The sequence below is a fragment of the Saccostrea cucullata genome, unplaced genomic scaffold (genome assembly GCF_032062105.1).
Source record: "Saccostrea cucullata isolate Sc308-1 unplaced genomic scaffold, CSIRO_AGI_Scuc_v1 ctg762, whole genome shotgun sequence".
NCBI classification, from domain to species: domain Eukaryota; kingdom Metazoa; phylum Mollusca; class Bivalvia; order Ostreida; family Ostreidae; genus Saccostrea; species Saccostrea cuccullata.
Window position 1 is genome coordinate 68,658 of NW_026917963.1, and position 27,589 is coordinate 96,246.

The 27,589-nt window shown below is 34.6% G+C and overlaps 2 protein-coding genes across 2 annotated transcripts; both read right to left on the reverse strand.

Annotated features, from left to right (window-relative positions):
- Positions 1-1,697: 1,697 nt before the first annotated feature.
- Positions 1,698-22,286, reverse strand: LOC134268717 (splicing factor 3A subunit 1-like). Its single transcript, XM_062750982.1, has 20 exons — positions 22,096-22,286; positions 19,933-20,097; positions 19,798-19,820; positions 19,439-19,572; positions 18,842-19,001; positions 18,566-18,628; positions 17,618-17,708; positions 17,311-17,382; positions 16,867-16,943; positions 15,446-15,550; positions 14,990-15,161; positions 14,661-14,762; positions 12,825-12,997; positions 7,735-7,877; positions 7,209-7,435; positions 6,454-6,659; positions 5,866-5,967; positions 3,502-3,573; positions 2,096-2,875; positions 1,698-1,906 (listed from the first exon to the last, which is right to left on the reverse strand). The coding sequence occupies exons 1-19, from the start codon at positions 22,205-22,207 to the stop codon at positions 2,774-2,776; spliced, it is 2,301 nt and encodes a 766-aa protein (XP_062606966.1). The 5' UTR covers positions 22,208-22,286; the 3' UTR covers positions 1,698-1,906; positions 2,096-2,773.
- A 1,137-nt stretch (positions 22,287-23,423) lies between these two features.
- LOC134268328 (uncharacterized) lies at positions 23,424-27,047 on the reverse strand. The gene is made up of 5 exons (XM_062750604.1): positions 26,837-27,047; positions 25,717-25,850; positions 25,385-25,460; positions 24,824-24,968; positions 23,424-24,421 (listed from the first exon to the last, which is right to left on the reverse strand). The coding sequence occupies exons 1-5, from the start codon at positions 26,996-26,998 to the stop codon at positions 23,898-23,900; spliced, it is 1,041 nt and encodes a 346-aa protein (XP_062606588.1). The 5' UTR covers positions 26,999-27,047; the 3' UTR covers positions 23,424-23,897.
- Between the last annotated feature and the right edge of the window lie 542 nt (positions 27,048-27,589).

Consider the following 27,589-nt stretch of genomic DNA (forward strand, 5'->3'; position numbering starts at 1 on the left):
ATATATATCCTGCTTCATATGAATTCAGAAAGATTACTGGAAGATTTCTTCTCCAAAATCAAAAGATACTGCCAATTAGAAACTCAAGCATCTACAAACAATAAAATGCCTTTCTATGTCAATCTGATAAAATTCAGAATCATATAGCACATTTATTTGCTTCTTTCATAACAAACTTCTTATTACAAGAGACCCATATATGTCTATGGTTTTATGTACATATATTTTTCTGCCATGTTTAATACTGTAAGTAGAAATATATGGTGAGGATGTAAAGAATTGAAGAAATATTGTGTGTATCTAATTAATTATTTAATTTTGCACGAAGACCAGTTTTAACAATTCATGACTGACCAGTCCTATTGCAAAATAAAATTTTGAAAGGCCAAGTTCAACAGGTAGGTCAATTTGACCTTCTTTTTCGGTAATCGACACATTTTGGGATCCTAAATACTTTGTTTTTCTAATCCACTCTGTTACTAAAATATTTAAATTTAAACCAAAAAAATATATGTTTCTAATTTAACACCTCTGCTTCCCCAAAAAATAATAAATAAAACGTTCTGAAAATGATTCAGAGAGTAGCTCACGATGACTTATTCTTTGGTTGAGGCACTCCCGGGAACTCTAATGCATCAATTTTAAATTCTGATAATCGTAGGCTTCCAAATGTGCAAAATATGCATCAATATTATATGTTTCAGTGCATGATAAAAATACCTTTGAACGATGTCTTTGTAACTGAGCTCAAGTGTGGTGGAAGGATACAAAACGGACATAACAAATGCCACCTATATATAAGCAGAAATTTTAGTGAGGATTCAATTTTGGCATTTTAGTGAGGGCTAAATTTACTAGTAAATATCACTGAAAATTCCACATTTCTGGGTTATCATTATCTTTGTATAACGCTAAAATTACTTCCCTTTAAAACTAAATATCAATTTTATATCATGAGAACAGGAAATGAATCTTGCTAAAAATTTCACTTGTATGGGATATGCTTTATTCATGATCTTCCTTAAAATAACTTTGAAGAAATAAATTTCCCAAACTTGTTGTACTTGTCTCACTGGATTCTGATATAAACTGTTTGTCAACTTTTATTTGCGAAGACTTTATTTCGCCATTTACCAGGAGTAAACTAGTTCGCAAAAATTGATTTTCGCGTCCAAGGCTTTATTTTGCGATCTACCAGGGGTAACCTAGTTCGCAACGATTAATTTTCGCGACCAAGGCTTTTTGGATCTGTTGTTAATAGAAAGAGACGTGAAGGACTGGTTCACGGCAATAAATATGCGCAATGCTATCGCAAAAATTTCTCGCACGCAAATAAAAGTTGGTTTACAGTATACCAAGTTAGCATTTCTTTGAATTTCAATGCATTCAGATTGGCTAATTAAACAGGATTTTTTCACTTTCTGAAGTAATTTTATCCATTTTCTTAACATAGTGTACACTACAGTAATTACATTGTACTTGTATGCAATTTTATTTTGAAGGGAGAGTCTTGAATTGTCTACTATCCTGGAACCGAGAAAAAAATGTTTACTCTACATTGCATATCTGTAGTGCTGTTGCTCCTGAAAATTACATTCATGAAGAATGCTTTACTTAGCAATCTAAATACTCTGAAAGCAGCAAAATAGCATATTAATTAAAGACTATATATTTATGTTCTTAAAGTTGAAGAAACATTTAATTTTTTTTACTTTTATTTGAAAGAAAATGCTCCATTACAAAGAATTAATTTACATGAACTGAAAATTTACTTTGATTCTGAATAATGTATTTGAATTCAGCTATATATTTTTTTTTGAACTTCTTACACTCCCAAAATTTCATACCATATTAAAGTACATCTAGACGATGGTGATATAAGAATGAATTACAAATACAGTGGACCCTCATTTATCCGGACGCTTTGGTTCCCAGTTAATTTGTCCGGATATGTGAAGCATCCGGATATCTGAATCAACAGTTAAACAAGACAAAATAACATTTAAAAATTTCGTTCCGATGAAAAATCGTCCGGATACTGAAGCATCCGGATATCTGGCGTCCGGATATCTGAAGGTCCACTGTATGTGAAAACATGTCTCTTCAGAAATCCATGACGTGGAAAATTCAACATATTACTACAGTATCTTACACAATACCTAGTAAAAATTCACACAAAATTTAACATTTTACAATTACACAACTCACAGCCTTATCAGGCTTATTTTGAACAGATTCTTACAGTATAATAATTGTGATTTTTATTCATAGTAGCTTTAAAACATAATTATGACCTAAACAGATACAATGAATCACTTTTACAATGAAGCAAAACAATGCATTCCAGGCAATTCAATTTAAGCATATTTTATTGTGATGTAAAATATAATTTATATGAATAATAAAACCTCAGACAAATGATCCTGATTACCATGATTGTGAAACCGAAAATAATGAAACACAGCATACTGCATAAAAGCATCTATACCATTTCAAAAAATGTTCAAATTTTTATGCACATTCTTTTTTTTAATGTTTTAGCTATATAAATAACAGAGAAGACTCATTAATTTATAAAACTATAAAATTCATAGAATTCCTTCTGATTTTTTTTTTAATTTATATGTTCAATTCAGTGTAAATATGATGAAGTTGTTCTGTTGTTTATATTCAGTATCCATTGTTTATATCCAGTCCCTGTTGTTTATATCCACTTTTCATTGTTTATATCCCTCTCATTTCTATCCAGTCTCTATTTATATTCCTCCAGTGTTTACTTCTTTCTCCCTCCTCTCTCCTTTAGCTGTAGGGAGATGGTACCTCCTTGGACTACATTGTAGTAAGCCAGAGAGTTGGAATCTTTCACAAAGATACCCTAAAAAACAGCAGAACAAATGTCAAGCAACAGAAACAATGGTGCCTGACATGATACAGGACAGAAACAGCATACCCCCGTACATCTATGCTGCTGACCCTTGTTTGGTGTTTACAAGGAAGTCTATTGCTGTATACAGGGTTATTTTGGCCACACATTATTTTCGCCCTTTCACACTTGCAGACAATTTTGTCCCATTAAATTCGCACATCCATAGTTTTATTTAAGAAATTATACTGTATTCTTTTAATTCACCCGTTTTGAATTCGTTCAAATAAGGGAAGGGCGAAAGAAGCGAAAATAAAATGGGCGAAAATTTCCCTGTTGCCTTCTAGAAAATTTTAAAAAATTTCCCACTTGAAATAAGGATATGTATGAGTTAGGTATTAATCAAGAACAACTTTTTATACAAAACACTGTTTTTCATTAAATCTAAACTGATTATTCTGGAATGGATCTATCTCTAGTGAAAATGGTTTGCATTTCTTTGTACGAAATTAATATTTTTAAGTTTCCAAAGACCATGGTGTCACACCCATTCAACCACCATTAACAATGCTCATCAACCTGGATGGAACATTTGTAATATTACAAGTTTATACACATATATAAAGCTCAAGTCTCACCTCATATTGAAGTTTCTGTTTACCAGCTGGGATGCCAAGGCTTTCATTCAGTTTGGCTTTCATTACAGAAATCTGCAACAGAAAGAATTTCTGTGAAAAATGATAATTTAAGACTTGTTGAAATACTTTAATCACTGTCAGACATTTGGTCCGACAAAGTCAAATGTTCTGTCGGACCAGTCAAAGTTTTGTCAGACCAGATACATGTACCTTATCATCAGGGCTCGAGCTGTGATTCGCCATTGTCGCCAATTGCGAATTTTTTTCAAAAGTGGCGAAAAGAAATTCATAAGTGGCGAAAATGTAGTGATTTTTTAGATGTACCATGTACAAAATTTGTGTAGTCCTGGTTAGCTTCTTTGTTTATTCAATGTACACAGATAAGTCCCTTTGTTTACTTAATGCAGCAGAGGTGTGAAAACTGAAACCTACATACAGGAAATCACGTCTCGCTTGAACGAACAATGCTAATAATAATAATAATAATAATATCCTTTATTTATACAGGATTGCACAATTAGTTTACAACTAGTTTACATTGTGGTCCTGAAAACATATATACAGACAGATGATTATGTACAGAAACATAATACTCAGTAAATGTAAAGCAAGTAGCTACTAAAATCAATATATACACATGGTTTGTGTTACGTTACCACCAAAAACAATCATATTTACCATCTAAGTAATTATATTTTAATTTGACGACTGGTAATAATTTCTTATGTATGATGTTTTAAAACTTTGCAAAGATGGACAATTCTTTAAAAAATTCTGGTAAATTATTCCATAGCTGGGAACCATAAATTGTGAAAGATCTTCTATAATATTCTGTTTTAGCCCTCGGAATGTACAATGAATTACTTTGACTCAATCTTGTAGCTCTGTTGTTTATTTCATGTACAAACTTAAAAACATCTAAATAATCTGGAGTTAATCCGTGAAGAACTTTAAAAACAAGGATGACAGTTCTATACATAAAATAATCATTAATTGGCATCCATCTCAGTTGTAAAAACATTTCCGATGTAGGTGTATAAAAAGTTGTATTCAAAATCACTCTAGCAGCTCGCTTTTGGAGTTTACATAGTTTGCTAAGACTCTCTTTGTTTTGTTTGCTGACTAGGTAACTAGCCTGGAGCAATAAAGGTTTACAAAATTGCTTGAAATAATATGATTTGGATTAAACAAGGGGGGATAAAGTGTTATTCGGAGATGAAGTTTGTAAATAAAAGATTTTTATTAACAAAATCTGGATCTATGTAGATCGTTTTTTTTAAAACCGAAAGTAGGGAAACATGACGAAAATTGTCAAGAATGGCTTCAAATTTTGCCTAATGTAAATTTAAAAAAGTGTACATTAATACACCATTAACTGACAAAGAGTGAAAAAGAAATTGGTTTGGAAACAGAATTATCTTTAGTTAGTAAATTACAATAACATGAGCTTGCATATTAAACCCTAGAGTCTCCAAGCTGTTAAGTTTCAAACCTAATTTTCATTACTTTTTAATTTACTTCTTTTCACAATTAATTAATGAAATTATGAAAATTTCCATTTTTAAAAAAATGTCATATTTTAACTAGGTCTTTAGCCCCCCCCCCCCCCTCCTTCCCAGGCTAAAAAAAATATAAACAAGAGGACTTTTCTGTCAAGAGTTGGCTGATATCAATACAATATCAAATTAATTGTGTAATTCCAACATTATTATTCTTTTTTTAAATGGATACTACCACAAGCTTTAAACATTACAAATTTAAAACAATATCTGTGTCAGATAAACATAATAAAAAAATTGAATAACAAAAAGTGCATTGCATTGTCGATAAATCAGATGTAAGTATGCCTTTTCTTAAAGCTTGTGTCGCGAAAAGTGGCGAAAAATATTTTCGGTCCAGTGGGAGCCCTGCTTATCATGGTTATTTTCCTTTCTTGGGATAGAGAATCTTTAACAATAGACATAAATGACACCTTTTATGACTTTGCTATAACAAATATAATTGGCTATTGTCAATATACTGTGTATGTTGCCATTTTTTCTGTGTTTGTGACCTTTAACTACACATCCTGATCCCGACCTTTCTCAAATTTGCAATACGCTCAATTTTTTTTTCAAATGGTCACCCAGACCATTGTTCTCTTAAATGTTATCGGTTTAAACAAATTTTTACCGGCCATGCTGACAGGATCGATGGATTTCAACAAGTCTGAATTTCAATATTCTATTTTCATAGGACTATGTATAGGACCACACATCATTATTTAGATACTTCATCTTTTTTGTTCTAGTTTCAATTAAATTTTCAAACAGAAGAGAGATAAGAAAGATGGAATAGAAGATCACAACATGACCTGGAACTTACCGTGTCTGTAAGCGGCAAGGTGAAGGACACAGTCTGTCCTTTAAGATTCCATTCTGGTTTGTCATCCACCTTTGGGACTGATACTTTGAATGTGACAGGAGCCTTCAAAAGAAACAGAAACATCAATGCTTTAAAATAGTGTTCAAAATATTACCAAAAAGTATACGTTTCCAATCTTTATATATTTTGTATGTAAACAACTGTGAACATTTTGTGCAAGTCATTTCATTACTACAGAGATTAACGACTTATTAATATATCCTAACTCAATGTAAATATGACTTTTTAATATACAGTATGTGGTATACAATAAAAGATGTTTACAGTGTGCACACCAATATCACAATAATATCTAAACACTTTAATACAAAGAAGTGATTTTTCTTCCCCATGGCTATAAAATAATTATGAACTTAAACAGATAAAACAAATTAAATTTAAGTCAAAGCAAAAATGTCTGTCCCTTTTACTTCACTGTAGGTGTGTTACTGCATATGTACAGGTATACACTATAGCAATGGCCAACAGTCACTGATATTGTTGTTGCATTAACACTTTCATTGTTTCTGTACACTAAAACCCACTGACCTTGTTTCTGGACAAGAAGATTTCCTCTGGAATCAGCTGGTCCTCTGTCTTCTGTTTCTTTGTTGGGGGCTCGTCGTCCTGAGGGGGCGGGGGGATTCCTGGGGGTGGGGCTGCCCCTGCTGGCATCATGTGACGAGGAAAGCCCGGGGGTTGTGGGGGGCCAGGCATGAACTGATGTGAGGCCACCGGCATTGGAGGCTGCATACCTTTATAAAACAAAAAAATATTGGATTATCAGAATATTGAAACCACTTTTTGAATTGCAAGAACATTATTTTTGTGTAATTACACCAGACTGTGTGTTTGCAAATTTTGTACTCAGGAATAATTCTGTTGGTATAGCTTATACATACAGAAACTAGACTTTGTGAAATTCCTTCCGCTTATAAGTGTCAAGCATTCTATCTCATGAAAGCAAGGTCTCGGAAAAATTTACAGTTAATAAAAGACTATAAAGCAGCAGCAATTATTTGAGAACATTTATAAGACTTTATATACTGTATATCACTAAATTTTGGCGACACCTTATTTTCGCGAGATAGTCATTGACTCTTGATAAGCGAGACAAAATTTTCGCAAATTGTGGTTATTGCTCTATATATTCTTAAGGAATACTATTATACGCGAGAATTAAATTTTCGCGAGCACACTGTCTCGCGTAATTATGCAAAAATAAAGTTCTCACAAATAAAAAGTGATTTACAGTACATTTTACCTGAACAAAACAAAATAAGGCTCATTACTATTTTACTTACGCACTATTGGCATTGGGGGTCTGGGAGGCAGTACCATCAGTCCTGGTCTCTGGGGGACGGCCTGAGACATCAGGGGGGCTGGGTTGAGCTGTGCTGTAGCAGACTGGGGAGGGGGTGGGGGCGGCTTGGCCTGCTTAGATATCGGGGGTGGTGGTGGAGCCGCTTTAGGGGGTGGAGGGGGGTTCTTAGGAATATTAGGGCCAATCTTCTCTTTCTCTGCATCTTGCCTTTAAAATCAAGCCAAGAATTACATGTAGATGAATGACTTCATTGAACATCCATAAAAATTTTGTCATGATTACTTTTTTTTTTAATTTCCAGGTTTAAGTTTCACTTATTTATTTACCTATTTATTTATTTATTCTTTTGGTTGCTTTTCATTTCAAAAATCTCTATTATTAACAAGGTAATTTTTGCCATTCACAGCAAAAAATTATTTTCGACTCAGAAAAATATAGAACAATTTGGCAAGAAAAATATTTGCCTAACCACTTCAAACATTCTGGTAATGTGAGCCAATACTTACATGAATCCTTTGACTTTGTGGATAGTCTTGATCTGTTCCTCAATGGAGATGTTTTCTCTGGCTTTTTGAGTGACCTTTTCCATGGATGCTGTGTGTCCATCCCAGACCACTTTCTTCGGCTCTTTAGTTTCCTCCTCTCCAATCTATGAATAAATAAACCATAAAATTCTGCTTATTTTCTCAAAGCACACTGTGTTCAAACATAACTAGAACTGTCCAATCGGGACAAAATACCCCCCGCTGGGTTTTTCAGAAGTAAGTTTTTGTATAATAAAGATATGTATCAAACACGAATTATAAAATTTTTCTTCCAGTGACCTTGAACTTCCCCAAATGACCTTGGGTCAAGGTCATGACACACCCTTGGGTCATGGGCAATCTTTATGTGAAATGAAAACCTACCAAGTTTATCCATAAGAAAGATATAGACCGGACACGAATTATGAAATTTTTCTTCCAGTGACCTTGAACTTCCCCACATGACCTTGGGTCAAGGTCATGACACACCCTTGGGTCATGGGTAATCTTTGTATGAAATGAAAACCTACCAAGTTTATCCTTAAGAAAGATATGGACCGGACACGAATTATTAAATTTTTCTACCAGTGACCTTGAACTTCCACAAATGACCTTGGGTCAAGGTCATGACACACCCTTGGGTCATGGGCAATCTTTATGTGAAATGAAAACCTACCAAGTTTATCCATAAGAAAGATATAGACCGGACACGAATTATGAAATTTTTCTTCCAGTGACCTTGAACTTCCCCAAATGACCTTGGGTCAAGGTCATGACACACCCTTGGGTCATGGGCAATCTTTGTGTGAAATGAGAACCTACCAAGCTTATCCATAAAAGATATGTGTCAAACATGAATTTTGAAATTTTTCTCCCAGTGACCTTGAACTTCCCCAAATGACCTTGGGTCAAGGTCATGACACACCCTTGGGTCATGGGCAATCTTTGTGTGAAATGAGAACCTACCAAGCTTATCCATAAGAAAGATATGGACCGGACACGAATTATGAAATTTTTCTTCCAGTGACCTTGAACTTCCCCAAATGACCTTGGGTCAAGGTCATGACACACCCTTAGGTTATGAGCAATCTTAATGTGGAGTAGTAGATTCTAATGTCCCTCTGTAAGAAAGATATGGACCGGACACGATTGCACAGACAGACGGACAGACGGACAGACAGACAGACTGACAGACGGACGGACAGACAGACGGACAGACGGACAGACAGACAGACGGACAAGGTGATTCCTATATACCCGCCCAAACTTCGTTTGCGGGGGGTATAAAAATACAGTATGTCATGAAATATTATTGAAGGGTGCAGCTTGCAGTTCACACAATCTTGGGAGACTGCTCTATGCAAACAGATGTGGTCATACAAGCTACCCATCTAATCAATGTGCTTTTACACATGGTAAATTATTTTGAAATTATTTTACCAAAAGATAATTTTTAAAATATACAAATTAAAATCCTATAACTTGATTATACATTCTTCCAGAACGAAACCCTCAGGCAGGGATTGACATTAACGGTTGTCCGATTGCCCGGGACAAGTAAATTCTCAGTTCGGGCAAGTGAAACTATCAATGTACTTGTCCGATCGGGCAAGTGGATATTTCTGATAGAAACATTTTTTTAATCTCACATAAGTTTCTAAACAACACAATAAATTAAACACTTGATTTCCGCCAAAAACGGGACATTGTTATTGCATTCGGAATCCCTCGGTAGCGTTTCTGGATCTTACCTTTATTCAGAAATCGGGTTCGTTTTTCTGTTTTCTTTCGTAGTTTAAAAAATATGATTATATATATCTGTCTGACAACTTACGTTACAGTCTTATTATGAAATAGAGATTACAGAATACTTTCTCTACCCAGTTAAAGAATTATATGAAGAACGCCAATTATTCACGAGTGCACGATGTATCTTGATTCAAAACATAACACTCTTTTCCTTCTGGCTTCACCTCAGCTTTTTTAGAGGAAAAATTACAATTTCAAACAAAAATCGTAAGAAAATAATATTCCTGCAGTACTCTGTGTGTTTTCAGGATAGTTAAATGACAAGAAAGTGTTTTACATACATGTACATTTACAAATATAGCATCACCATCATATCAACATTTTTTTCCAACAGTTAACTTCAAAATAGAGATTAATTGGTCAACTTTTATATTTACAACTAATTAAGGTACAATAACTGGTTTTTTTCTTAAAAAATTTTGGGCAACCAAATTTTGCATTCGGGCAAGTCAAAATTGTAGTTCACTTGCCCGAAGGACAAGTGGAAATAAAAGTTAATGTCTACCCCTGTCAGGTCATGTCATAAATAATTCAGTCGCTCAATATCATATCAACAAGGCAATTTTTCTCCTATAAAAGCCATTGTTTTCTAAGAAATGACATAAGTACAAAATAGAAAATCTCCTATGTCAGTTACCAGCCATCTTAAATTCCATTATATCCAGTGTTTGAAATAACCATGCGGTGACAGCCACTACTAAGTCAAAAACGTACTGACATTCCCATTTTTTACTGACAAACTTAGAAAATTACTGACAATGTGCTGTCGTTACTGTAAAACTTAGACAATTACTGACCTTTTTACTGCCGGTGCTGATAAACTTAGAAAAGTGCTGACAATCTTAGTCGGTGCTGAAAAACTTAGACAATTACTGACCTGTTTACTGTCCCTGCTGAAAAACTTAGACAAGTGCTGACATTTACTGATAATTACTGTCCCTATTGTTCTCGCTCTCGGGGAGGCTGCAGTGGTGTGAAAATGACTGTGTGTTATACTTTGCGTTTAAAAACAGTCTTATTTTAATTTTTGATGAAAAAAAAAAAATATTTTATTATTTTTTTTAAATCTTATCTAAAATATTATCGATATCTGTAAAATAATTCAGAATACGAATTTAAATTAACTATGTGTAAATCAAGTTTAAATTTATATGTAGAATATATCTATCCCAGTTCAATTAAAGAATTAAAATTAATTATTCATCAAGTTAGTTTTCATCTATTAATTTCTTTGCACACAGATATCTGACTTTAGAGACCCCCCCCCCCTTTTCACGATTGGAAAGTTGTATTAATTTTCTTTTCACAAACAGGACAGATGTCTCTTGTTAAAATAGGGAATCTTCTAAATATTGAATAATTAATTACTCATAGGTAATTCAGTTTCCTAATGTTCTCGGACATCTGTACAAGTCAAATAATTTTTTACCCCTGTTAACGGATTTCCGGTTTCATTTGCTCATATGGGAGTTCCCCTATTGAACAGTACAGTATTCCACTTATAAACTTGTACTATGCCTTGTTAATTTTGTCACTTAAAACATTTTACCGGTATCTAACTGAATGGTTGGTTGGTCGCTTACACAGGGTTCATATGTACCCAATGTCGGAGACTAATAAATATTTATCAGACTAGCAATAAAAATCCATGTACTAGTAGCAATTATAGTAATCTTACAGAAAATATTCATATTTACTAGGTCAGCGGTAAGACTAATATTAGCAGTAGCACCATTTTCTCCAATATTTTTCTTCTCTCTCTCTCTCTCAAAGATACAAACAGTACTGACGCTTTAATTTACTTGAAGAGTACTCTGTTTATTCACATTGCCGGGGGGGGGGGATGTAGATCACGATTTAGTTTTTTAAGTATTAAGTATGTTTTAATCATGATTCAATTTGAACAAAAATTTTTCATTTTTCATACTTACCATTTCCCTCTGTAGCTATCGGTGAATTGGAATTAATTTAATTTTATGTGCCGAAGTTAAATTTCATCTCATAAAGTAAGTAGGCGTAGGGGATGTTATGCTGTTAACATACTAATAAGGCAGAATGCGGACTTGTCTAGTAAAATATTTTACGAAGTAGTGAAAATTGAAAGTCATAAGCCCGTCGAACCAGTGCTAACAAATATTTATTTCGAACCCTCTAGTATACATGTATAACCCCCCCCCCCCCTACACACATTACCTGAAAAAAATATCTAGTATACTTGAAAAGGATTTATAAAAATGTGTAATTTTTTTTTAATGATGCAAATTTCTTTGTCCATTTGATCAATTTATATCCGTCATGATATATTTTATTCAGGTTTTATGAACATCTTTCTTTTTCATAAGATTAAGATTATTCGCTAACCGTAGGTGCCCACAATCTTCGTGTCTAGTTGCCGTTCATCTCTCTCTCTCTCTCTCTCTCTCTCTCTCTCTCTCTCTCTCTCTCTCTCTCTCCAATAAATCAATTTCGACCCAGGCAAAGTTTAAAATATAGTTAAACTCCGGCTGATGTTTTTACTGTCATGATATTGCCGCATATAAATTGTTCTTTATTTTTAATTATTCTAAATTACTGATAAAAAGTTAAGAAAATATACTATGAACTATTTTTTTATTTGATTTGATAATCAAACAAATTCCTCACTTCACTGTCCCACACCCACACTAACACGACTTAACAAAAATATTAGGAACCAGTAATTTCTTTTTACAAAACTAGATGTAATGTACCCCTTCTTATATATATTTATCCTTGCTTAAATCTTTAAAAAGTGTGTGCCTTTCCCCGGTTGGTTTTCACATCATTCTTCTTTTTCATTAATCGTAAGTTTTACAGTAACGACAGCACATTGTCAGTAATTTTCTAAGTTTGTCAGTAAAAAATGGGAATGTCAGTACGTTTTTGACTTAGTAGTGAGCCTGAGACCCCCAAATTTTGTAACAGGCGTACAGATTTGCCCAGCTGGATGTGTAAAATCTCAAATCAACTAATATTGCTAGTAGCAAGCAAACGGGTAAAATTCATCAGCCTATAGGTCTGGGATCGAATATATATAGTGAGCTGTCCCCATTCATATTACTGAGTATTGCTTAAACAAACTCATAAATGACAATAATTTTGGGGGGGCTATTTATGCATTTTTGGCAGGACAAACAACTTTCAGTAGCAATCAGCCCTGCATGTCTAACTGATTTTACAGTGAGTTTCAACCACTGATTATATCAAATCTTTTTGTCAGTTTTACAATAAGAGCAGGCACTTACCTTTTTACCGATCTGAGTTTCCTCGATGCCGACACCAAAGATATCGGTACGTCTCTCGGCCAGGCCCTTCAGACTCATCTCGATGGAGGTCCCCGGGGCGTAGACCTCCTCCTGCTCCTGCTTCTCTTTGACCACCTTCTGTCTCTCCTTGATCCAGGCTGGATCCAACAGACCTACAATAGACTCACTGATTAGACTTCTACATGTCATGGGCAAGAGCCTCACTGATTACTCTAATGTTAAGCACAAGATTTGAAATTGGTGCTGTATACGCATATACTAAGTATCTTGATCTTATTCAAACTTTGCAGTGGTGTTAATAAATTACATTGACTTTGCTGGTTTCGAAACAGGGCTTGAGCTGTGATTCGCCATTGTCGCCAATTGCGAATTTTTTTCAAAAGTGGCGAAAAGAAATTCATAAGTGGCGAAAATGAATTTTTTAGATGTACCATGTACAAAATTTGTGTAGCCCTGGTTAGCTCTTTTGTTTATTCAATGTATACAGATAAGTCCCTTTGTTTATTTAATGCAGCAGAGGTGTGAAAACTGAAACCTACATGTAGGAAATCACGTCTCGCTTGAACGAACAGAGCTGACTAGGTAACTAGCCTGGAGCAATAAAGGGTTACAAAATTGCTTGAAATAATATAATTTGGATTAAACAAGGGGGATACAGTGTTATTAGGAGATGAAGTTAGTATATAAAAGATTTTTATCAACAAAATCTGGATCTATGTAGATCGTTTTTTAAAACCGAAAGTAGGGAAACATGACGAAAATTGTAAAGAATGGCTTCAAATTTTACCTACTTAAAATTAAAAAATGTGTACATTAATATATCATTAACTGACCAAGAGTGAAAAAGAAATTGGTTTGGAAACGGAATTATCTTTAGTTAGTAAATTACACTGAATTACTTACAATAACATGAGCTTGCATATTATACGCTGGAGTCTCCAAGTTGTTAAAATAAAGTCAAGTTTCAAACCTAATTTTCATTACTTTTTAATTTACTTCTTTTCACAATTAATTAATGAAATGATGAAAATTTCCACTTTTAAAAAATGTCATATTTTTACTAGGTCTGTCCCCCCCCCCTTACCAGGCGAACAAAAAATATAAACAAGAGAACATTTTCTGTCAAGAGTTGGCTGATATCAATACAATATCAAATTAATTGTGTAATTCCAACATTATTATTTTTTTCTTTTTTAAATGGATACTACCATAAGTTTTAAACATTACAATTTTAAAACAATGTCTCTGTCAGATAAACATAATAAAAAAAAATGAATAACAAAAAGTGCTTGCATTGTCGAGAAATCAGATGTAAGTATGCCTTTCCTTAAAGCTTGTGTCGCGAAAAGTGGCGAAAAATATTTTCGGTCCAGTGGGAGCCCTGTTTCGAAATCGAACATGCTAAATTTAAACTTCAGAAAAAGTTTTAACTCTTTCCAACTCTTTATTACTGTGTACATGCATTGCATCAGCAACTACCATTAATTTTTTCCACAAAATTTACATGTTTGAATTCTAATAAATATATGCATGTAAAAATAATACACGGGTGGCGACCTATGTTCGTGCTTGGTTATCTTGCATTGCCTTTGTTTACATTTTATTGCAGTTAGCTGTATCTGTGTTTGTTTGTATACTGCATTGACCTGTACAACTATAATTATAAGTCTCTTTGTATCTTACTTTCCTGCATTAAACGAAGTATTACATATTATTGCCACTACAGAATGCTGTATAACATACGTCCGTCTACATCGGTGTCGACTGATTACAATGAACAGTGTTTTGAAAGAGCAGCTTTAAAAGAGTACTGACCGATCCTCATGTGCTCCTGGACCTTGCTGGCGGGGATTTTCTCTCCTGTGATTGGTGACACCATATACTGCTCCACACCAGTCTCTGGCTGTATGGCACGCGCTGAAAAAGTCAAAACGTTTACATGACAATACTATGTGAAGCCTAAAATTTAAGAATAATGACTATTCACAGGATAGTCCTAAAGTAAAATACAATGTATATGCTAAAAGTCAAATTAAAAATCTTTTAAAAGACTGAAGGATTTGAAAATTTCTAGAAGAGAAGAAAAAGAGTGGGTTATGGAAATATTTCTCCCCAGTATTTTTCTGATTCTGAGTAAGCCTTGCCTTTTGGGTCGTAGTTTTTCCTGATGATGACTTGGTCTGGGGTGGGGGGTAGGGGTGGGAGATTATCCGTGGGAGGGGGAGGTCCTGGTGGGGGTGGGGGTTGCTGTGGGGGGTGGGGTGCCTTCCTGTGTACGGGCATTTCCTCCTCTTCCTCAGAAGCTTCCTCCATATCCTAAACAAATGTGGAAGATGTGATAAAATACTTCAATAAATTTATGATTATAATGGAAAGGCAACCAAGAACTTTCATTTGACACAGCTTTTTTTTTTATTTTTTTGAATATTTCTTCTTTAATTCATGAATGAAAATTCAGTACTTGTTTAAGAAAATGTTTCATTATTATCAATTTCAGTATTTTGGATTTACCTTACTCTGTAGCCTTCATTTCAGGATTCAAGCTGTTCCCCACTTAATGTTTCATATTTGCTTATTTGCCTCTTTCTATTTCATTTTACCTGTATCTGTGTATTGGCCTGCTCCATGGCTTTCACTGTCACTCTCTCTTCTTCGTCAGACTCGTCTTCTTCATCAGATTCCACTTCCATTTCATCAGCATCCAACTATAAATATAACAAAAACATTCAAAAATTCTTATTGCATCACACAGTCAGAGCCATAAATAACATATACAGGACTTTTTTGCTTCATTATAAAGATTATTCATTACCCCCCGTTCACACATAGACGCCACTTCTACTACGATCAAATCGTGTCCAAAAGCGTGGCCGATCGTGACAAATCGCAGGAGAAACGTCGTGGGGTCGTCATAAGCGTAGTATGATCGCAGTAGGGTCTTCATGCTCGCAGAGCTCTACGCTCTCACCACGCTTATTTTGAACATGTTCAAAACAAGCGTAGCGGGATCGTGGCCAACAAGAATCGGGGTGAAGTCGTAAAAAGAGCGTAGTAGAAGCACCATAATCGTACAAGCAGCGCGGAAGCATCGTAGAGAGATCTTCATGATCGTAGTAAAAGCACCGTAAGAGCGTAGGATCTTACCAAGCACGCTTATACAACGCTCCCTCTACGTTCGTACTACGTTCTCACTACGATCTCTCTACGTTCCTGACGATCCTATGAAGACCTACAATGACCTTACGCCGATCATACCACGACCTTTCAGACAGGAGTTTGTTTTATAGCTCTGATATTTGACCAATCATCATCTGTAAACTACATATACAGGGTGACACTATACTTGATGATCATTTACAATTGAGCATTTTCACATCTTGTTACAGTTATGATTGAAATTGCCCTTAAACCATGTGGTAAAGGCCCAAAACAAACTGCGGTCGCAAGATATCCATCATCGCTAAAATCGTACTACAAAAATCTCCGGTTGCAAGATATATTTACATCATAGCCAAAATCGTACTAGAAGCGTATTGCAAACGTAATATGATCGGCACCACCGTAGCGACATCGCAGTACAGTCATCTAAGTCTGTGTAGCGTCGTAGTATGGTCTTCAATGTCATAGTGGCAGCGTAGCGTAAACGCAGTAAACACGGCCGCTTGTCGGCAACGGTCTGCGTAACATCGTAGTAGAAGCGTGTTAGCAGCGCGTTTGACGTAGGGACATCGTAGTATGGTCCTAACGAAGACCATAATTTGCCAAATTGCTCTATTTAGACGCCGATCGGCTGCAATCTGCCCCGATCCAAAAAAATTTCAGATCGTGGCTTGATCGGGATGATCGCCGTAGAGTCGCAGCTCTGTGTGAACGGGGGGTTATATCCATTAAGATCACTAAATACTGTAAAGCACTGGAACATGAAAATCACTTCACTGTAAGCATCAATTTATTATAAGCGTGTTCGATATACACAATTTATGGACATTATGGTAATTAAATGACTCTTTTTTATGCCTACCTCTCCTCTGTGGATTCTTTCTTGTACCAACATCCTTGCTCCGACCTCAGCCGGTGTGGTGGGAGGGGGGAGGTTTCCTACAAAGTCACAATCAAATTTAAACTTCATATCTTATATTGTCTGGACTATAACAATTTCTGAAACATTTCTTTAATTTTTGTTCATTTTGTATGTATTTATGTTCAAAGCACATAATTCATTATCGTTAATCAATGCAAGTGTTTATGTGCAAATCAAAGGGTTCATTCTGTATGTGCTCATATTCAAAGCACTGGGTTCATTTTTGTATACGTTGATGTTCACAACACTGGCTTCATTTTGCATGTGTTTCATGTTCAAAACACATTCAAAAGAAATGATTATTAATCATTTTTATATAATAACTGAAATACTAGTACATGTATCTGTTTTTTGGGGTCGTTGTTAAAAATACTTAATACCCACCGCTCTCATTTGGCTGGAAGTCTACTGTCTCCACGACCACAAAATCATGCCAGTCAATCTGGGCATAGGCAACTGTAAACAAATAAAATCTTAAGTTCAGTTAACATACACACACAAAAATATAAATTCTGAAGTATCTTTTTACAAAAGAATTTAAAAGCAGTTTTTTGTAAAGCTATATCTGATTTCACTTTTCAAATATACTTCGTTCATATGCTTTTACAAGACAAAATTTTCTTCAATGAATGACAGAAATGTATTAGCCCTGCTTGATGCCATTACTATATGTATAATGAACAGGACAAACCTCTCTCCCTTTCTATGGCCTCCTCTTCCTTCCTCTTCTCCCTGTCTTGGTGCCTCTGCCATTCCACTCGGTACTTAGACTGATTCAGCACCTGTAAACAACATAAATATGTTTACAGTAACTGTCAACAACGTTCTTACTTTGACAGATTAAATGCAACAAAAAATCTATTATTTTACAATTCTGGTGCACAAGAATTTGATTAGGCTATCTAAATTTAATTCCCTGGTTCTCAGGCCTATTTTCTCCAAAACAGAAGCGGGAGGGCGGCATTTTATTTTTCATTTTATTGGCAATAAAGTAGATGAGGGAGGTATTTTTTTAAATTTTAATTTCCGAATTTTCTTTAACATAAAGATATTTTTTTAATCACAGATATACTTTCCATTTCTGGTCAAAATTTCTGCTTTATCCACTGCTTAACAGCGTGTAAACATCGTAGGTAATGTCCTCGAATGTATTTTCAAACGAAGTAGCCAAAATCTCATTGTAAATGGGCTACCGGAAGTGATATTTGAATACTAAACTACGAAACAAATGAGGTCGGAATTTTTTTCCCAGATTGGTCTCTGCAATACCAACTATTTATTTTAGCAAAAATTCAATAAAATCTGCAATGCAGCTACCTCAAAACGGATGCGCGCGGGCCTGAGAACCAAGATTTCAATTTTATATGGCCTTAATAAGCTAAACCTTTTCAGAATACTTAAAAGGTTTTTCACTTTATGTTTTTTTAAATTGAATCATTAACAATTTTCCATGAAAATTAATTTGATGTAAATGGTTAGAGTCTCATTTCAGTTTGATTGTTTTTCCCCCAACTGATTTTCAAAATACAAAATTCATTTCAGCATATAATTTCAACCAAACTATGCAAAAGTTTATGACTGCATTATACCAATAAATGTTTATCTCACAAAGTACATAAAGAATGAAGTAACAACTTACATCTTTGTAATCAAATGACTCCTTCTGTAATTTATCCAGCAAGTCTTTGGGTGGAATAAGAATCTGAAATTTACAATGTTTATCTTTATACAGCCTTTTGACAATCATTACACTTGTACACATAAACCTGAAAATTATAGAAATGCAAAACTTTACATGAGAATTCAAGAAAATGCAATTTTGACAATTATTACACTTGTACACATAAACCTGACAATGACAGAAATGCAAAACTTTAAATGAGAATTCAACAAAATGCAGTCGGTTTTCACTAACCTTTGTATATTGCTCCACCAGTTTAGTGAAATAGTTGAACAAGCTGTGTTGAGGCCGCAAGAAATCAAACTGATAATTACGCTGCTCTCGATTCATCAAGTTGGTCAGAAATTGACGTCCATTCCTGGCCACAAACTGAGCTGTCAATTTCACCACATCCCTACAATGTGTCCAGAAAATCAAAATTTATGAAACAAGAGAAATAAATTGGTTCTTTTTTTGTGGTCAAAGTTTTTCAATCATTCCTCTTACTCATATTCTCAAGTTTTTATCATTTTGATTCAATGGAAGAAACTAGAAAATAATGATGTCCATAGGAAATGAATGCTAAAAAAAAGCTTTTACAAAAGCCTGATTTAAAATGCTCCAGCGCAATTTGTTAAACGTACACACGATGGGGCTTTAATACATTGAACACATCCTCAAATATAGAGATAATGAATAGTTCTCAAGCGCATAAGTGCACAGCAACAGTGTGCTCTTTTTCATGATCAAGTGAATGGAAAAATCCAGAGACAATTCAGTGTTTAAACACTGGTCTAACATTTGTATGGAACCAAATGATTCCATTATGCATTACAGAGGAGGAGAACTTACAAATCAAATGCAGAAATGGATGGAGGGTCGGCAATAAACTCAAACTCTGGCGGGGGCTCCTTGGGGACAATTATTTCCTGCATAATCTTGGCCTGCTCCGCTGGCTTCTGTGAGAATGGGGCTCCCTGGGTCGGCTAAAACAATCAAGTGAATAGCTGTTAACTTAAAATCCACATTTTTAAGATTTTTGTAACATATTTTTTGATTTTTTAATATTGGAGAGAAACGCAGCATGGGCAGCAATGTTTTTGATGCAGTGTTAGAATAATTGTACAAGATGAGAATCAAAAGAGTACAAATATTATGTGTAAAACAAATAATTTATTAACATTCATAAAAAAATTATTTAAATTTCATACCTTTGGTGCCACTGGTTCTTGTCCTGAAATAAAAAAGAAAAATTTCATTTTATCATGCTATTTTATGTTAAATTTTTTTTTTGCACTGAGTACTTCAACAATTTGAAATCTGACTGCAATATAGAATATATTTACCCCTTCCCTCTTTGAACTCTCGCACTTTATGTTGATAGTAGGCATGATAAGGGTCCGAGGGGTTCAAAAAGTTGAACTTGGCATTGTTCATCTCATTTTTACGAATACGGCTCTCAAACTCGGGTCCATTCCTGGCCACGAAACTAGCAGTCTTGTCTACAATGTCTATTTGTATGCTAAAGAAAAATCATGTTGCTCTTAAAAAACTATAAAAATAATGTTCTCTAAATGAAATGGCTGATTTTTCACTGGGAAGGTTTTCTGAACTCGTTTTGCACATGGACAAACTTGCAGCATTACATTTTTACCTCTCAAGTTCTGCAGGTCCAGTTAAAAGACTATTTCTACCTACATAGCTATTAATAGGTATTTAAACCTACCTAAAGTAGCTATTTTTACCTACTTCCTGCTTAACTTGCATTTTGTGGCCAAAAAGAAAACGTTGCATTTTGGTGATTACCAAATTTCTTAATACAGTCACAATGATGATGGATATGACAAAATTTGGCCAAAAAATGATTACTTTGTAGATAATCATTTCGCATAGAAACCAATGTAAGATCTCAGACTCAGGAAATAATAATTTTTTGGCCAAAGTTTAGTCATATTCATCATTAGTGTGACTGTATCAAAAATATGGTGTTCATCATGTTGCGCTGTTTGGTCTTTTGGCTACAAAATGCGGTTAATATAAAAAGCTGGTAAAAATGGCTACTTCCGGTAAAATACCTATGCAGGTATTAATAGCTATGTAGGTAGAAATAGTCTTGGACTGGACCTGTCTTGTCCTAAAATAAGGGTGTTTCAGACATAAGGTGTAAACCTGACCTGTTTTTAATCATATTTGGGAACAGGTATTTTTTTTTGAGCTAGTATGAGTATTTTTATAGACTTAGAAGAGAGAGAAAAAAAAACCTAAAAATTATATTACATGTGGATCTTATGGAATCAGGATAGGGCATTGCAGTTCACTATCGCACCATCGACTAATTGGTCGATGGCGCTATAACGATTGAGTGATGGAGCTATGGTGCGATAGTACTTTCATGGAGCTATGGTGCGATAGTAGCAACGCATGTGACAACGGGTAACACAACGGTAATGCCACATGCGTGGATATTAGACGGTTCACCGACAGAAATGTAAATGTGAATATCGAAAACCTTTAATGTGACACGTTGGTTGACAATGGTTTTCCTTGGGGTGTCAATTTCGACTGTTACCCTCGAAAACAGGCACCATTTATATAATGGCAATGATACCATTGCTCGCATCGTCCGTCATCACACCATCGTGTCATCGTCATCACACCATCGTCATCGCATTATCATGCAATCACTTCATTTTTATTGCATCATTGCTTCATCATCATCACATTATCGTGTCATCGCATTATCAACACACACCTGGACGGCGTGATGATGCGATAGTGAACTGCATGGCCCTATCCGGATTCCATAGGATTTGGCTTTTTTTCTTACGTGTTTAATGTTGTTTACACAAATATTAGTGATATTACATATGTTCTTTAAGTCTTATATCATTTGAAACCATAAGCACAAAAGACCGAAAAGGTGTTGTTTTTTTTTCAATAAAGACACTAGTGCAAAGAAATAGGGCTGTATCAATATATCGATATATCGATACGTATCGATATTCAAGAATCATATCGTATAAAAAAATAACTTCCAATACGTATCGGGCAGACATTTTTTCTTCAAATTCTGTTTAAAAGATGGGAATTTCAATCACCAAAGATTATATTTTACTTTTTTTAATTTAAACCTTCAATAATTATATAATTTCTAAGGAAATAACACAGTTTTAATAATTATTACAAAATACAAAAAGACATTTTTTCGAACATGTTGATTTTAATGTCATCAAAAGTTTTAACTGAAGTGTTATCTTTAAAGACAATGAGACAAGAACTGTAAAATGGGTAATAAAACACCTATTTGTTATGAAATGTATGCATTAAAATGATTTAGAAGCCTTTTCTGATGGAATTGTTTCAGAATCCAATATATTGCATATCGCTTTAAAAAATATTGTATCGTATCGTATCGAAATTTTTGGCTCAATACACAGCCCTACAAAGAAATAACTTTCTGAGACCGCAGACAACGTTTGGACTGCGCAACAGACACAGCTAGAGGATACTCCTGACTTCCGGAGGGGGGTAGATGATCCCAATCACAGGTTTTGCCACAGCAAGCTCCTCCTCCGTCTTGCCTTGATTCTCCGCGGGTAAATTCATCGTTACTGGAGGCATTTTTGCAGGATTCGTTTGGCTTTCGCCGCTTTGAATCGCATAAAATGGCTGCCAAGGGCACACAACTCCGGACCAAAAATTATTTGCTAACTCGTATACACTGAATGATTCGTATTCACGAGTAATATTGAAACTACGTTTATTTTCCTTATATAAATAATAAAATAAACAAATTTAATTTATTTTTCTCCTTTTAAATTTTCACCAGTCCCAATTGATTCCTACATACCATGTTTCTGACTTTTGCTGTTTAGAATACAGTTGACAAATCCCAATATTGTTTTCTTACTATTCAAAACTATTCTGCAGAAATGATGATGCATACAGCAAAATTTATTTGATTGATGTGTAGGACATCCCTTTTAAACTATGTAGTGGGAGAGGACACATAGTCACATATGTAGAGGACTACAATGTAGACCAGGTTTTGATCCGAGCCCCCTGAATCACGTCCAGATGTGCTCTACCGACTGAACTACTGTATCCGGCCACCAGCGAGCGAATCCCACTGGCCATTACATGTGATTTCATCATTAATTACAAATATAAGCTCTTAATTTAAAATGGAATTGCATGTACAGAAATACACAATCATGGGAAATATTAGCCATTGTAAATTAAAGAGTCTTTCTGACCTGGAAGACTGTGCAGTGTGATAATGATTTATTGGGGTAAATATGAAAAAAAAAAATCAGTTTAATACAGTAAAACTCAATTGTCCTGGACACTTCCTCATAAATCCTTAGTTTTACTTTTTCTAATCCATTGGTTGTGTAATGACTGCTTCCTCAGCTAAAGTCAAAAGTATCGCACTGTGAGCCTCTAGCATGCTGGAGAAGTGTAGTAATGACATAAATAGAAACTGAATTTTTGTCTAGGCCATCATTAAAAAATTGTTTGTTTGGAAAAGGGTTTCTAGAAATTAATTTTTTTTTTTTAAATTGAAGATAAATTTTAAATTTTTGATTAAAATCTTAGTAAACAGTAAATAAACTTTTTAAAAAAGTATCTACCATTAACAGAAAAACCTTAAATTTTACATAGAGTTGTATTTCAACATATATAACTGGAAACAATTTATTAAATAAAAAAAAAACAATAAAATTTTTTGAATTTCTGAGGCGGGAGGCAATTCCAAACAAACAATGACCAGTTTAAACATATATTGGCATTTTTTAAATTTTAATTCTAGTTCTCCCTATACATGTTAAAAAAAAATTATACAAAAAATGGCTGTCAAATACAGGAAAATATGTGTATCAAATGATGAAAAATAAAATCCTCAACAAAATTATCATGCAAGTCTGATCCATCACTTTGCACTGGATCATAGTGAAAAATATTGCTTTGTCCAAATGGACATGAACTCAAAACACAATTATTTGCAACATAAGTACAAGTATAATTTACAATCTTCATCATCGGGGTCATTGCAATACTTTCTCCATTGACATTTGGTAACTTTCTTGAGTCTGAAAACAACTGTCAGTGAATACTTTTTCGGTCTAAACAGCTAAAACAATAATTGTCCATAGTCAAACTATCTTCATTAATTGTCAAAGTCACCCAGATCAACACTGGAATTTTTTGTAACCAAAAAATATGACACTATTGTTCAACGCAACACTTTGTCCATGTACATTCTGTGTCATTCCAGAGTCTGCTATTAACACCAGTGTTAAATTATTTTTCAATCTAACACAATAACCTTGCTGGTTGTCAAATCTTCATGATCGTCTAAATCACACAGATCAATCACAATGTCTGTTCCCAAAAATGTGGCCTCTTTCTTCACTTTCACATTCTCAACTGAAGAACCACTGCTCTGAGACATCACTTCCACATCTTCCTTAACCCTATCTGAAATTCCCGGATCATTATTCCCATCCAGTGTCACAATGTTTGAATCCACAATTATTTTTTCTTCACCGGTCTCTTTTCCGTTACTTCCTTGTGAGTCGTAAGCTGTTCCGGCAAGTCCTTGAGATAAATCAACACTCTGTCCTCCCAGATCCCTCCCTTGACTGTGGCGGAGATGTGAGGGGTAGGGAATAGGGACCACCGCTATACCCATGTCCCTCAGGTCCTGAGCAGTGACGTATTTGATGGAGAGTTTACTTCGGAGGGAATGAAGATCCCAGTAGTCTGTGGAACGATATGCGTTCTTGAGCTGCAAGACACGGCCTGCCTTTGTAGTGGTCATCAGGTACTTGCCTAAAAGAAGAACAAGGAATTGGATAAAACAACCTTAAAAATATTTCTTTTCTAATATCCAAGTTAATGGTTTAAACTTTGCTTTCTTAAATTAGAACATATATCTTTAATCACATGTAATAATGGTAATACATGTAACTAGGAATCCCATCTCTGTAAATTACAATTGATTATCTGAATCAGCAGATCAAATGTAATCATGGTAATAGAAAAATTTCTATTTCAGTTGCAATATCTATCTAGACACAACTGATATCCTCTCAATAATGTTACATGTAATACATGTAAAACACATACAAATGGGATCAACTGTTAGTTTACCAGCCATCATAAATGTGTGATCTGTGTGTTCTTTTGCATCTTTGCAGTGAGTATTCTATAAAACAAATTTTTTTCTCTAACCTTGTGTGATTCTCATGCTGTCCTTTTTGGAGCCGGAGGTAAAGTCCAGTTTGCGATTTCTGACTGATGTCTTTGTTGTCTTTAAGGTGGCATCCCAACACTCCACATCGATCCACCCCACACGATCTGGTGATGGAGCCTCAGACTAATTAAGGCAAAAGTATTAATTAAAAGTAATGAATTAAGATATTATAAATCATATAAATATATAACCAATTACCTGTAAATAAACACTTAAATCATATTAAAATATTTAGAAAATATTAAAAACTTTTCTTAAATAAATCAATCATTGTCATTGGGCCATTTTAAACAAGTTGTTAATTTTCCCTCGCCCAACCAAGTGCCTAAAAAATTGCTTTTTCGACCTCCTAGAAACGATTTTTTTTCTTTTTATTCCTGGATTTTCTCATCCAGTCAATAAGTTTGTTTCAATTTTTTTTAGAAAAAAAATTCCCCCACCTACAAAGCAACCCTATCTTTTTTTTAGCCTTAGTTAGGAGAGGGCACACAAACTTTATTTTACAGATGGCCTTACCAGTAATTGCCTATCTAACAAACCTGTGATTGCTTTAGACTGGGCATTGAGAATAAAAATTCTTTCACCATAATTCCATCTCGAAAGCCTTTAATAAGCCTGCATGGAATAAAAAGTTAATCATCATTCTTGAAACCTTGAATGTTTATAACATGTATAAAAAGATGTAGAATGTGAAATATTCATTTCATCTTTGCCTTTCTATGCTTCCTATATAGCGTCCTCTTTACACAAAATCTCAATGAATTCAGAACCAAAATTTTAGACGAAGAGTATTTCAGTGAAATTGAATCCAAATAGTGATAAGGATTTTGAAGAACAAAAAAATCGGGCTCTGTTTCTTAAAGAAGCTTACTTATTCTCTCCCTGTTGAATGCTCCGTGACGTAACTTTCTGTCCGTCAATGAACACCCTGTAGTAGAAATGATGGTAAGATCTGTGTCCTGGTTTTGCTGATATACAAATGGAAAATGGTGTCACTGGCTGTTCCTGAAGTATAGAAAAATTCCTCTTGTTAAATGCAGTGCACAGGTCTGAGGCATGCATGTTTACTTTACATCAGTTCTTTTTTTCATCCAACAAATACCCATTTTCTAATAATTTAGGTGGGCAGCCCGGCACAGAATCTGGCAAAAACTATTTTATACTATAATTTCGAGCGCAGCGAGCGTCGCGAGCGTCGTGAAGCGACACTTTTTAACGACATCAAAAAGTTGCTGCACATTTTATACAACAGTAATTTTGACCCACAATGCATCACTTCGTACACAAACGCTAAAGCCACGTTCTTGCGAGAATAATGACAAAAGTAAAATGAAAAATAAACTTGCCTTGATTTAATGAATTTATCTGTTTTTGCAAAAAAATAGTCATAAACTGATTGAAATCAGATTGAAATCAGCCCTGTTCAGGCTTTAGTTTGGTAAAGCAACACGCAAACGACGCCGTGTGACGTCAGAGTCTTATACGCACCGAATGTCACATGCGATTTGACGAGTCAGATCTAAATAAAAACTGGATAAGTATCTGCGCTCGCCCTAACCGATGCACCGTCAACATGTACATGTAGTACACTAATGCAGAATAATAATTTGTTGGTGTCGGGAAGCAATGTTGATAGATTTCATGGGTCACACATACCCACAAATTTACATCCCCAGAAACATTTGTTAACTGTGATTCATTGAAACTACGATAAAAACAAGTAAAGGCAAACCCATGAAATTACGAATCCATGAACAAATAAAATTTTGCTTGACTATGAACATTGATCCCCGAGAATTAAAATTATTCCATAGTATATGAATACTTATGGCATGACGCTGTGTATGTGGATTTTTCACAGATTCATCATTGTCACAAAGATCATGTATCACATAGATTATTTTTAAGTTTAATTTTAAGCAAAGAAGAAAAATTCAAATGCAGCAAGTGTCTATATTTTTTCTCAGTTATAAATTTAACCCTTTTCTCACCTGAGTTTCTATTTCATCTCCAACCCTTTCCTCTGTTTTCTGTTTAAAGCTGAAGGGGGAGAAGAAATCACACTCTACATAACACACCCCACCACGGACGTATTCCGGTAGGACTGTGTCACCCACCAAAATACTCACAGAGAAATCCTCATTGGATGGCATGCTGATAAATCATAAAAAGTGATTTCACATCTTATGATCTTTTTTAGGAATTTACCTAAAAAATAAAAGGAAAAAAATCACGAGGAGAAATCTCTCTTTCACCCCTCCAGGTATGAATAACTTAAACAGTCTCGTTAAATACAGATTCTTAAAGTAACTAAAATTAAAAACCATACTCACATTCTCCAACAAATACCGTCCGAATTTCCTACAATTTTTTTCATTTGTTGTAGTCAATTCGGTCTTGAAAGTATTCGAGATAGTTGCAAGTTCATGTATTATCAAAGGCGTACTTTAATAATAATAATAATAATATCGATTTGAACATTAAACATAAGTAATTTATTGATTATTCCACTTAATTATATAGTTGCTCTTGTTAAAAATCTTTTTTATACAGGGAGTGGGATGAGGTAAAAATTTTACCCACTGAATCACAAGTTTAAAATTATACTTATGAATATATCAAGATAACAATTATAAATAAAGTATAATATTGTAGATGTTTTCTCATTTCAAACTGGTGATAAAATGAAATTTCCGTTTTGTCATATTATTGTATGCACCCCCCTCCCCCGAATCCACAAGCAC

What these genes read in the sequence shown, in the direction of transcription:
- LOC134268717 (XM_062750982.1), bottom strand. Translation starts at nt 22,207, where the DNA reads ATGCCTCCAGTAACGATGAATTTACCCGCGGAGAATCAAGGCAAGACG. An exon ending in CCCCCCTCCGGAAGTCAGGA is followed by an intron (nt 20,098 to 22,095) that starts GTATCCTCTAGC and finishes GCATACAAATAG; the next exon opens with ACATTGTAGACAAGACTGCT. An exon ending in GAAAAACTACGACCCAAAAG is followed by an intron (nt 14,763 to 14,989) that starts GCAAGGCTTACT and finishes TGACTTTTTCAG; the next exon opens with CGCGTGCCATACAGCCAGAG.
- LOC134268328 (XM_062750604.1), bottom strand. Translation starts at nt 26,998, where the DNA reads ATGCCATCCAATGAGGATTTCTCTGTGAGTATTTTGGTGGGTGACACA. An exon ending in GAGATGAAATAGAAACTCAG is followed by an intron (nt 25,851 to 26,836) that starts GTGAGAAAAGGG and finishes TCTATACTTCAG; the next exon opens with GAACAGCCAGTGACACCATT. An exon ending in CCAGTCTAAAGCAATCACAG is followed by an intron (nt 24,969 to 25,384) that starts GTTTGTTAGATA and finishes TGCCTTAATTAG; the next exon opens with TCTGAGGCTCCATCACCAGA.